Source organism: Suncus etruscus, chromosome 1 (genome assembly GCF_024139225.1).
Source record: "Suncus etruscus isolate mSunEtr1 chromosome 1, mSunEtr1.pri.cur, whole genome shotgun sequence".
Lineage (NCBI taxonomy): Eukaryota > Metazoa > Chordata > Mammalia > Eulipotyphla > Soricidae > Suncus > Suncus etruscus.
The window spans coordinates 206,922,229-206,934,692 of record NC_064848.1 but is presented as its reverse complement, the minus strand read 5'-3'; the positions used below and the strand labels follow the sequence as shown (position 1 = coordinate 206,934,692).

General features: G+C 54.2%; 1 protein-coding gene across 1 annotated transcript; it reads left to right on the top strand.

Moving 5' to 3' along the window:
* EIF4A3 (eukaryotic translation initiation factor 4A3) lies at nt 1-9,946 on the top strand. The gene is made up of 12 exons (XM_049776539.1): nt 1-231; nt 2,405-2,477; nt 2,828-2,894; nt 4,784-4,846; nt 5,342-5,474; nt 5,603-5,683; nt 7,641-7,782; nt 7,928-8,066; nt 8,199-8,314; nt 9,333-9,440; nt 9,536-9,663; nt 9,747-9,946. Exons 1-12 carry the CDS (start codon nt 63-65, stop codon nt 9,761-9,763), a joined length of 1,236 nt encoding a protein of 411 aa, XP_049632496.1. The 5' UTR covers nt 1-62; the 3' UTR covers nt 9,764-9,946.
* Nucleotides 9,947-12,464: the final 2,518 nt, after the last annotated feature.

The following is a 12,464-nucleotide window of genomic DNA, read 5'->3' as shown; positions in this document are numbered from 1 at the left end:
TCGCAGCGGCGCGGCGCGGCTGGGCTTCCGCTTTCCTGCCCGTTGCGCGCTGTTCTCGGATCATGGCGGCCACGGCGACCATGGCGACCTCGGGCTCGGCGCGCAAGCGGCTGCTCAAGGAGGAGGACATGACCAAGGTGGAGTTCGAGACGAGCGAGGAGGTGGACGTGACTCCCACGTTCGACACCATGGGCCTGCGCGAGGACTTGCTGCGCGGCATCTACGCCTACGGTAGGCGGCGGGGCCGAGGCGGGGCCGAGATCGGGCTCCTCGGGGCGGCGGGTGCGACTGGCGCGGAGATGGGGCGACCCGGGGTGCGCGCCAGCGGGGAGAGCAGGACCCGTGACCCCCACCTGGGAGCTGCAAGCCCTGGACCTGGCGCTGGACAGCGAGCACGGACGTAGGGCGCTTGCCTGGCATGCAGAAGGACGGAGCTTCGAATCCCGCCATCCCATGTGGTCCCCGAGCCTGCCAGGAGCCATTCTGAGCGCAGAGCCAGGAGGAACCCCTGAGTGCCAGCAGTTGTGACCCAAAAACCCAGGAGCAACCCCTGAGCGCCGCCGGGTGTGACCCATAAACCAAAAAAAAAACATGGGAAACGAATGTATAAGTGTTACATAGGATAGAACAAGCGGGCCAGACACATAGGACAGCAGGGAAGGTCGCCTGCCTTCGACAGGACCACCCAGATTTCCAACCCAGGCATCCCAAAGGCCCCCCTGAGCACTGCCAGGAATGATCCCCCCTGAGCAGAGAGCCATAAATAATCTCTGAGCATCCCACCATGTATGATCCTTGCCCCTCCCTAAAAAAACCCAAAAGGATAGAATGCCTGGGACCTGGGTAGAGGGGTGTTCTACAGAGTTCAGTCTGCCCCAGAGTAAAGACTGCACACGTTGGGCCGGACTGATAGCATGGAGGTAGGGTGTTTGCCTTGCATGCAAAAAGGATGGTGGTTCGAATCCCGGCATCCCATAGGAACCCCGAGCGCTGCCGGGTGTGACCCATAAACCAAAAAAAAATGGGAAAAAACATGGGAAGCAAATGTATAAGTTTTACATAGGATAGAACAAGGGGGCCAGACACACAGGACAGCAGGGAGGTCACCTGCCTTCGACTGGACCACCCAGATTTCCAACCCAGGCATCCCAAAGCCCCCCCCCCCCCTTCGAGCAGAAAGCCATATATAATCTCTGAACATCACCATGTATGATCCTTGCCCCTCCCTAAAAAAACCAAAAACAATAGCATGCCTGGGACCTGGGTAGAGGGCTGTTCTACAGAGTTCAGTCTGCCCCATTGTAAAGACTGCACACGTTGGGCCGGACAGATAGCATGGAGGTAGGGTGTTTGCCTTGCATGCAAGAAGGATGGTGGTTCGAATCCCGGCATCCCATAGGGTCCCTTGAGCCTGCCAGGAGCGATTTCTGAGCGTAGAGCCAGGAGGAACCCCTGAGTGCTGCCGGGTGTGACCCAAAAACTGAAAACAAACAAAAAAATAAAAGAAAGAAAGAAGAAAAAACCCGGGATCTGGCCAGAGCTGCATGGATCCTAGCAGAGCTGGCGCCTTTGCCTAGGCACTGCCCTGAGCCTTTCTGAGGCCAGCTGGACGCTTCACAGCCGCATATGTGCCCGAAGCTCTGCTTTCCTGGAAGCCCCCAGCCCCGTTCTGGTTGCTTCCTTCCTGACGGTGGCTCAGCAGGCAGGTAGATGCTGAGTGGTCCAGTATCCAAGATGTGGTAGTGATGGGGCTTACTCTTGGCTCTGCTCAGGAATCATTTCCTGGCAGTGCTTAGGGGATCCTACGGGATGCTGGGGATTGAACCAAGGTTGGTGTGGCCAAGGCAGACACCCTCTCTGTTATCTGCTCTCTACCCCCACCTCCCCAGCTCTCTCTCTCTCTCTCTCTCTCTCTCTCTCTCTCTCTCTCTCTCTCTCTTTTTGTTTGGTTTTTAGTGTTTAGGTCACACCCGGCTGCGCTCAGGTGTTAATCCTGGCTCTATGCTCAGAAATCTGCTGCTGGCAAGCTCAGGGGACCATACGGGATGCCGGGATTCGAACGACCAACCTTCGGCAAGCAAAGCAAACTCCTTACCTCCATGCTCTCTCTCTCTCTCTTCAGCACCCCCAGCTTTTTTTTTTTTTTTTTTTTTTGGCCCCTCAAGCAGAGCTCTGAGTGCCCTGGTGTACTTTGGGTAATGCTTATCTTGTCCAGGGTTCTGGCCAGGCCTAGAGGTGTTGGGGGTCGGACTTGAGTGTCCAGACCCTCATTTGAACCCTTAAAGCTTTCTGTTCCCAGAATCTACCCTTTTAGAATGTGGGGTGCAGGTCTTGGTCCACTGTCTTCCCCACTGCGAGGCTTCTGGTATATGATGGTCTTTGTTTCTTTTGATTTTATTTACAGGTTTTGAGAAACCATCTGCGATTCAGCAGCGAGCTATCAAGCAGATCATCAAAGGGAGGGATGTCATTGCACAGTAAGTCTTGGGGAAAACCTGGCTAGGAGAGGGGGCCAGTGGGGCTGAGGCCTTTTTTTTTTTTTTTTCATGGTTCCCCATTCTTGGTTTTGTGCTCTCAATCTAACAGAAGTTCTGACCCTCCTGATTAAGACTTGCCAGAGATGGATCTATTCAGGGTCGTCCCCCCCCAGCTGGTTCTTTCGGTTCCAACACTTAGCCACGGTCATGACCTGTGGTTTAAGAGAGAGGACATGGAAGGGCTGGCAAAAAAAAAAAAAAAAAGATAGGACATGGGACAAGTCCCCCCACCTGGACATGCCACGGCAGGCACCCCCCTTATGCCAAACTCACTTCTGTTTCCTTGTCAGGTCTCAGTCCGGCACCGGCAAAACTGCCACCTTCAGCATCTCGGTTCTTCAGTGCCTAGATATTCAGGTACAGCCACCTTTTCTCACTGCACTGTTCAGAGGACATTCTTTGTCCTCCTATCTGCGTGACGTCACAACAGTGATGTTGGGCCTTACGCATGTACAGTGACTGCAGCCCCAGTACCATAGCCTCAGTGTCACCTTTGTCCCATCTCACGTCTCCCAGAACTGTTTGCTCATCAGTTCTATAGGCTGAGGCCAAGGGACTGTTCTGTTGGTCTGTTTCTCTCTGTTTCCCGCTGAGTGAGAGCATTGGGTCTATCCTTCCCCGCTTGGATCCTGGGAACAGCATGCTCTGGGCTCATCCTCCGGTTGGGCACTGCACGGTTGTGGCTTCCTTCGTAGCTGCAGAGGATTACCAGGGGAGGCATGACAAGCTCTTTGCTCTCCTCTGCTGTGGGAGCTGGTAGTCACCCACCTGCCTGTTGGAACGAATGCTGTTCAGCAGAGGTCAGCTGAGGTGCTGCTTATGTCTTTTCAGAGTCATGTGTTTGGAGCAAATACCAAAAAATGGAATTTCTGTTGTTTTTTTTTTCCTTTTTTTTTGGTTTTTGGGCCACCACCCAGTGGTGGTCAGGGGTTACTCCTGGCTGTCTGCTCAGAAATAGCTCCTGGCAGGCATGGGGACCATATGGGACACCGGGATTCGAACCAACCACCTTTGGTCCTGGATCGGCTGCTTGCAAGGCACACACTGCTGTGCTATCTCTCCGGGCCCTAAGATACATTTTTTATTAAAAGGGTCAAATAAAGAGACAAACTTTGAAAGAGATGTCAGTTACCTGGTAAAAGCTCTCTTAACCATGATATTCCAGGTAAAAATTAACAAGTCACTCAGAATCCTTACATATGTCCCAAAACAAACATTCCTTTTATCTGAGAGAAGTCTGCTTAAAGCCACAGGGCTTTTTAAAAGACTTTGAGGATTACAAATTTGTTACTATGTTTCTCCTGGTGCTGAGTTTCCCAGGTAAAGAGAAATTTAGTCACAACTACATTTGCTTGTACTAATGCTCATATATATATACATACACTTAATACAGCAGAAGGGAGATTCTTATTTAGGCCAAATAAATTTTTTATTTATTTTTTGGTTTTCGGGCCACACCTCGCGGCTCTCTGCTTTCTCCTGGCTCTGCACTCATAAATCAATCCTGGCAGGCTCGGGGGACCATAAGGGATGCTGGGAATCGAACCTGGGGCATCCTGGGTCAGCAGTGTGCAAGGCAAAAGCCCTACCACTGTGCTCTCTCTCCAGCCACCCAAATAAATGTTTGTAACTAAGCTTGAGAAATAACACCCTACTGTCAGGGAAGTGATCTTTCTTTTGAGGTCTGGTCAACCATCTGTGCTGAGGGAGTTCCCTCTCAGTGGGCCTTCTGCTAATAAGTTTCCTTTAGATCATGCAGTGGTACTCATCCTTGTCTCTGGACTCTGGGATTACTTCCAGTGTGGCTCAGGGAACCCTCCGGGGTACCTGGGGTCAAACCCTTATTAGCCACAAGTAAGGCAAATGCCCTGCCCACCTTCTGGGCAACTTTTTAACTAATAGAAATTTTTTTTTTGTTTGTTTGTTTTTGGGCCACACCCAGTGATGCTCAGGGGTTACTCCTGGCTATGCGCTCAGAAGTTGCTCCTGGCTTGGGGGACCATATGGGACACCGGGGGATCGAACCTTGGTCCATCCAAGGCTAGTGTAGGCAAGGCAGGCACCTTACCTCTAGCACCACCGCCCGGCCCCACTAATAGAAATTCTTTTATGCCTTGACTGGATTTGAGGTTTGGATACTGGAAGGTATGTATGTTTTATTAGGGATCAGCTGTGTGGGGAGCCTACCCCTGGCTGTGTTCTTCCTGGGAAAAGTATCCTGAGGACTGTGCCCTGCTCTCCCCCAGGTTCGTGAGACCCAGGCTCTGATTCTGGCGCCGACACGGGAATTGGCTGTGCAGATCCAGAAGGTAAGGTTCCATCATGGCTGTCCTATTCCTTTGGATTCCTGATTTTTCTCTTGGTTGGTCTCCTGGTGTCTCCTTGAATGTAGCTTGTGCTGTGTGTAATACTCTTAAGAGTTGGAAATTTTTTCCAGCAATTGTAGCTGTTTTATAGCGTATCAGAAACGCTTTTGACAAACACACGCACATGCATAGGCACATTGAGGTGGTTTTTTGGTTGGTTCCAGGGAGGGACCCATGGTCAGTTGAAGTACTGCTTGGCCTTGTGCAGACTTATGCCAAGGCAGCGGCAATTCCTTGTGCCCAGCGTGACTAGATCTTGTTCTATAATTCTGTTTCTGGTACATGTTTGCTTTTGTCACATCCATGTTGGTGCATTGGGGAGTAGGTGGGGGTGGGGTAGAGCATGGCACGGCCCAGACCGTCACCCCCAGGGGCAGTGGGACTCTCTGGGCTGTCTTACTGAGGCTGGCCAGCTGCTCACGTGAACTCTGGCTTTAGGGCCTGCTGGCTCTGGGTGACTACATGAATGTGCAGTGCCACGCCTGCATCGGGGGCACCAACGTAGGAGAGGACATCCGGAAGCTGGACTATGGGCAGCACGTGGTGGCCGGCACACCTGGGCGTGTCTTTGGTAGGTGCCCCTGGGCCTGAGGCTTGTCTGTGTGGCCGTGGGCTGTCCAGGGTGGGGGAGGCTCAGCCTCGGTGTCCTGAGGGTCCTTCCTCTTGGCCTGTCACTGAGACCCCATCACCTGCTCTCAGACATGATTCGACGCAGAAGCCTAAGGACTCGCGCCATCAAGATGCTGGTGCTGGACGAGGCCGATGAGATGCTGAACAAAGGTAGGGGCAGCTGCCCACGGCTTCTCCTCTTTAGGTTTCTTTTTTTTTGTTTTGTTTTGGGCCACACCCGTTTGATGCTCAGGGGTTACGCCTGGCTATGAGCTCAGAAATCCCTCCTGGCTTGGAGGGACCATATGGGACGCTGGGGAATCGAACCTCGGTCTGTCCTACGCTGGCACTTGCAAGGCAGACACCTTACCTCTAGCGCCATCTTCCCGGCCCCCTCTTTAGGTTTCATTTGGGGCCATGGCTGGCAATGCTCGGAGGTCATGTGTGTGGGGTGCTGGAATCTGGGGGTTTGCATCCAAGGCAGATGTTCTGCCTGCAGTGCTTTTGCTCCAGCAATTCTTAAACTTCACAGATCTGGCCTGAGAGAGTATCGTGGTGAGGCACCTGCCTGGCACATGGGTCAACTCCAGTTTGATCCTTGGCACCCATAAGGGTCCTGTGAGCGGCCCCAAGAGTGGGCTCTGAGTGCAGTCAGGCATCAATGCAGAGGAGAAACATTCAACATGAGCTAGTAAGCGTCTGAATGTCCAGTAGGGTTTGGGCAGGTGAGCAGTCATGCCCAGGGCAGTTCTCATTGTGTCTCATTAGATGGCCTGACAGTGGTGATTTCTCAGCGTCCAGGCCATTGCAGAATGTGGCCGGGAGTTGCCGAAAGGTTGTTAGAAGTAATGCTCTGTGTTGGTTTTGGGAAAGGGGATGTGCATGACTTCACCTATAGGTGCTGAGTTGGTCTAGTGCTATGTCTGAGCCCTTGTGCAGACATTATAGGAACTGACCTTTCTAGATTCCTTGGACCAATGCAATTTCTGAGGTGTTTGGAAATAATTTGGGTAATGCACAAATTTGCTCCCTGCCAGAGCAAATGTGAGCTGCGGGACTGCCCCTGGAGCTCTGCTTCCAGAATGTTCTGAGCCTGCCTGTTGGTAGGATTGTCATGCCAGGACATGCACGATCAAGGTTTGTGTTCAGAGATATGAGTGAGCCTAGGTTTTGTGCACAGGAACTTGGATGTGCTGAAATCTGCAGCAGCTGAGCCTATGTTCATAGACTTCCAGGCCCGACCACTCTGGTCCTTGGGCTCTGGACCCTGCGGTGCTCCAAGAGGTCCCCTCCTACCCACTATCAGGTGACAGTTTTGAAAATCTGAGCTGCCTGAACCCGGGACCTTCATTCTGTGTTCAATTCCGCCTTCGTCTCCTTATGGAAACTACTCCTGAGGGACTGGGGTCCTGGCCCTGCTCCCTCATACTTGTGGCTCCTTCCTGCCGCAAGCCTCGAGAGAACTGCTCTGGCCTTGAGGTTGGTCCAGTTCCTGCCCTGCAGGCCCAGGGTCCTGTCTTGGCTTTCTGACCAAGAGCCAACCCAGCCAGGCCCAGACAGATTTGGGGGTTTTCCTTGCCCAGTCTCAACTGCCATCACATCACATGCTTCCTGTTGTCGGCCTTGCCCTGTCTCTGGATCCCCCATTTCTTTGTCTTGGAACTGGGAGAAGCTTTGTCCTGCTGCAAATGTGGTGGCCCATGATGGCTTTGACAGTGTCAGTGTCATGCTGAGCACTGTGGGCAGCGAGGTTGTGGTCCAGCACGTGGAGTGAGAGAAGCTGGGAGGGGCCCCGTGAATCTGTGTTAAGGGGACTTGCATCCTGTCTGTTGTTAGGCCAAAATGCCCATCGGGGTCTGAGGAGGAGCCAGAGATGCTCATTTGGCAGGGCAGCATAGGTCTACAGTGAGACCCTTGAGGCAGTGTCGTTTTAGACATCTGGCGGGGAGGGAGTCTTCACAGCTGGGGTGCAGAGTGACCAAGGCCGTAATAGCACAGCAGGGAGGGCATTCACCTTGAACAGCCAACCTGGGCTCCATCCCAAGGAGAGCTAAGATGGTGCCCAGTGCCTGGGACGGGCTGTGTTGGGCCTGTGTTCCATACCCTGCTGACACGCTCCTTCCTACAGGTTTCAAGGAGCAGATCTACGACGTGTACCGGTACCTGCCGCCAGCCACACAGGTGGTACTCATCAGCGCCACGCTGCCACACGAGATTCTGGAGATGACCAACAAGTTCATGACAGACCCCATCCGAATCCTGGTGAAGCGGTGAGCACGGTCACTACCCTCCAGCTGTCTGTGGCCTGTGGGACACACAGGGTTGACCGGGGCTCAACGCTGGGACCTGGTGCTTGCAGGGAGGGGGTGGCAGAGGGCTGGCTGTGTGGCACATGGTCACGGGCTCCATCCACAGTGATGAGTTGACCCTGGAAGGCATCAAGCAATTCTTCGTGGCGGTGGAGCGGGAGGAGTGGAAGTTCGACACGCTGTGCGACCTCTATGACACGCTCACCATCACGCAGGCCGTCATCTTCTGCAACACCAAACGGAAGGTGTGTGCCCTGTCCTGCCTTGCCCTGCCTGGTGCCTCCCCATGGCCATGGTGGTGACCATCTATCTCTCTTGGGCTCCCCCCAATCACGACGGGAAGGGGAAGGCCTGGATCCAGCTTTGTGCATTTGCAGGTGGACTGGCTGACAGAGAAGATGCGAGAAGCCAACTTCACGGTCTCGTCTATGCATGGAGACATGCCCCAGAAGGAGCGGGAGTCCATCATGAAGGAGTTCCGCTCTGGCGCCAGGTGCTCGCTCGTTTTCTCTTTCTCCCCCCTTTCCTGCAGGCTGCCACCTTCCCACTGTCCCTGGCATTGCCAACTGTGTTCATCATGCTGTGCTTTCAGCCTTTTGTCACTTTATACAGTTGTCCCAGGGATTAACCCTAAATCGGCTGCATGCAAGGCCAGTGTCTGCCCACCATACTGCTTCTCTGACCCTAAGTGCTGGCTCTGTACCACATGGGCCTGGAGCAGCTCCTCAAATCCCACAGGCCTACCTGAGGTGCCAGAGCTCCTCCTGCTTTGTCAGGGTCTGTAGCCCTCTGTAGCATCAGCTCACTGAGGTATGGAGTGAGCAGTAGAATTGGGGTTTTGTTTGGGCCACACCCAGCAGTGCTTGAATTACTCCTGACAATGCTCTCAGGGCTCACTCCTGATGGTGCTTAGGGTACTCTGGGGGGTGCTGAGGATTGAGTTCCAATCGACTGTCTGGAAGGCACACACTGTCACCCTCGCTTTGAGAAAGCCTCTATTCCATGTGAAGGCTGCAGTGTGTGCCGCTCACTCCTCTCCTCAGCCCACACTGCTCCCTGAGCAGTGTCAATGCCCCGGCCTCCCCCTCCCTGTGTTCCAGGTCTGTGGGATGTCTGTCCTTCTGTCTGTCTGTGAAAACAGCTCTTTTGCAGAACTGCCGGGTGTGTGTGTGAATGCCATACTCAGTGATGCTGCTGAGAGATCACTGCTGGTGGTGCTTGGGCTTATGTAATTGGGGTGCTGGGAATCTCACCCAGGTCCGCTGTGTGCAAGGCCAGTGTGCATCATGATGGTGTCTGGAAACAGGCTTCATCCTTGTACCAATCCCGGTTGCTGTGTGTATCGAGTCCTCAACCTGCTGTGGTCAGCGCAGGGCTTTGGGGACAGTGTTGTTGGTGCCTATCGGCCGTGCTGTGGGGGAACGTGAGCTGCACCAGCTGAGCCGGGGCCTGTGGGGTGCTATTGCCTCAGCTGCCATTGGCTGCTCAGGGCTGACTGCCTCTTTTTGCAGCCGGGTGCTCATCTCCACGGACGTGTGGGCCCGAGGCCTCGACGTCCCTCAGGTATCCCTCATCATCAACTATGACCTGCCCAACAATCGTGAGCTCTACATCCACAGGTGGGTACACTGCTTGGCTGGCCCCGCCCGGTCCGCCCTTCCTGGTCAGGCCTTGCCCGCGGCTGTAGCAAATCAGATGCCTCTGCCTTGTCCAGGATCGGGCGGTCGGGCCGCTATGGCCGCAAGGGGGTGGCCATCAACTTCGTGAAGAACGATGACATCCGCATCCTGCGGGACATCGAGCAGTACTACTCCACCCAGATCGACGAGATGCCCATGAACGGTGAGTGGCGTGGGAGGAGGGGGGGTCCACTGCATCCTCCAGCTCTATGCAGGGCCCTGACAGGCTGCGCTTCCTCCCTGCAGTTGCTGATCTCATCTGAGGAGCTGCTGGAGTTGGGGTTCAGGATCAGTGCCCGTCGGTGTCCCTCCAGAACCCTGGTAGTCTCTGTGGACTTGGGATTTGGGCCCCAGTGCGCCCTAGACCAAGACGCCCCACCCGACTTTTCATATCCGTGTGTAAATAATGTGTCGCGTTGTCTTTTTCATTAAACACTGAAAACTCCTGTGAGCTTCCCGACTATTGCGGGCACATAACCCCCTTTCTATGTGGACACATAGACAAGGCGTGGCAAGAAGTCCCGGCTTCTATCTGCTGAGCCTGTGTGTGATTTGTTTGAGGTTAGAGGCTCTGATACTGGGGACTGGGAGGGCCTCCCCATGGTGCAGCACCAGCATAATTTCGAGTCACATTGTGCAGGCAGGTGAGTCCAGGTCCAGGGGTGCCGCTCCACAACCTTGGGCCTCTCACCTGAACTCAGTGCCTTGAGCCTGCGGCGCCTGCAGGGACCGGGGCTTGTGCTCACTTCCCAGGCTGTCTTCCCACTGAGTGCTCAGAAACAGTGCTTGGCTTGGCAGGCCAGAGCATGGGGGCCATGCCACAGGCTTCCTTTAAATCCTGCTTATGAGGGGATTGTGGGGAACAGCTGGTGCTACATAAGGAAGTGTGAAAGGGATAACGGGGTGGTGGGGTACCGGAGAGGCACTGTGTTCAGAGCATGGCCCAGGTCACCCCAGCAACATCTGATCCCTGGAGTACAACATGAATCCTGGCCTGACCTGGCTGCACCCTCATCACAAATCTGTGAGGATGCCCCCTCGGAGAGCAGGTGCAGATGAGCAAGTTTCCCTGCTACAGCACTGGTCAAGGCCCCAGGGGTCTAGGTGCCACACCCTAAGTGGGCCCAGGAGGCATATCAAGGTATTGGCAGATGTGTGTCTCAGCACTCAGGCTGATGGGGTTCGGGACCCAGAACCCAGTGGTGCCTATGAACTGCACATCCTGGAAGGCCACGGCTTGTGCTGCAGGCCTTACGGTGGGCCGGGTCATGTCTGTTGGTTGTGCCTACTCAATCTCGGTTGGCCAGGACATGTGGCTGCAGCCAGGCTACATGAGCAAGAGACAAACACCCCAGACCTTGTGGGTGGTCCAGGACACTCAGCCTGTGGGTGGGGGCATCCCTTGGACTGGCAGGAGAGACAAGTGCCCACCCCCACCCTGTAGTGATGGAGTGCGGCAGCCACGCTGACTCCACTGCTGGTACCCCACCAGGAGGACCATGTCACCCTTGAGGTTGACACCAAGTAAATGAGAGCCTTTAGGGATGTGACTTTGGGTTCTCACTTTCTTTCATTGGTAAGTCTGTGGAGCCATCTGTTTGGGGCTTTCAGCAGTGCCAAGGATCTAAGTGGACCGTTGGCAGAAAAGACAAGTGCTCTCCCCTCTGTGGAGGCTGGTCCTCAAACTCAGGCCTGCTGAAGCACCCCACCTGCAGGACTGTGGCTCTGGCCTATAAGGAAACAGATTCTTATAGCCCCTGGTCAGCCATAAGCAGGGCCCTGTCCCTTCAAGGGTAAAGATGTCAGTTAACAGGGCAATCGGCCCAGGGGTATACAAAGCGGGGGGTTAAATGCTGTGGGGGGCTGCCCCATTGCTCCTGCTCATTGGTTGATACTCGATTAATGGAGAAACTGCTTCCCAACATCCTGCTCAGCCTGCTGCTTTTTGCTTTTGGTACTGTTTGCCTTTCTCTGGTCCTTTCCCTGGCTGACTTTGTGCCCTTTCTGACATTGCTCACTCATTCTTGCCCCTAGTCTCTCTGCTTTGCATCTCCCTTTATTTATTTTGGATTTGAGGCCACACCCCATGACACTCAGGTTATTCCTGGCTATGTGTTCAGAAAGCTTTCCTGGCTTGAGGGACCATATGGGACACTGGATCAAACCAAGATCTGACCTGAATCAGCCGTGTGCAAGTCAAATACCCTACCGCTGTGCTATCACTAAGTGCTAAGGCCCCTGTGTCTCCCTTTATTAAACCCTGTTTCTTTTTTTTGTTTGTTTGTTTGTTTGTTTTTGGGTCACACCCGGCGATGCTCAGGGGTTACTCCTGGCTGTCTGCTCAGAAATAGCTCCTGGCAGGCACGGGGGACCCTATGGGACACCGGGATTCGAACCAACCACCTTTGGTCCTGGATCAGCTGCTTGCAAGGCAAACACCGCTGTGCTATCTCTCCGGGCCCTTAAACCCTGTTTCTAACCCTCTGCTTGAGGTTTTGATTGGCCCTGACACTGGCTCCCTGGTTTGACTGAGCAGCGGAAAGTGAAATTACGCACAATTCAAGCCTCCAACCTTTTGATTCTAGAGAATGGAAGTGCTGGTTGTGGTAAAGCAGATGGTGCCTACCAGTCGGGGCTGGGCATGGAGCAACCCTGTCTGTGGCTTTGACAGGCCTGTGAGTTGCCAGGGGAGATGGTCTCCCGTCCCCTAGAGACCATGACCTTAGGCCTTGAGGTGTAGTGAGGTGGTTGTGAGCACTGAAGGGATGGGTGGCCTGAGGAGAGGCTGAGAGCGGCGTGATGCTTGTGCTGAAGCAGCCATGAGCAAGCCAAGACAGAAGGATGGGGGAGCTGCCTCAGAATGGCCGGGGAGGAATCTACCTCCCTCTCGGAAAATCCTGGAGACAGCATGTGACCGAGATGAATTTATTCAAGTAATTGCACTTAAAAGGGAAGTTTCCTGGG

Coding starts and splice junctions, on each gene's coding strand:
- EIF4A3 (XM_049776539.1), top strand. CDS start 63: ATGGCGGCCACGGCGACCATGGCGACCTCGGGCTCGGCGCGCAAGCGG. Junction 4,847..5,341: donor TGGCTGTGCAGATCCAGAAG/GTAAGGTTCCAT, acceptor CTCTGGCTTTAG/GGCCTGCTGGCTCTGGGTGA. Junction 5,684..7,640: donor CGATGAGATGCTGAACAAAG/GTAGGGGCAGCT, acceptor TCCTTCCTACAG/GTTTCAAGGAGCAGATCTAC.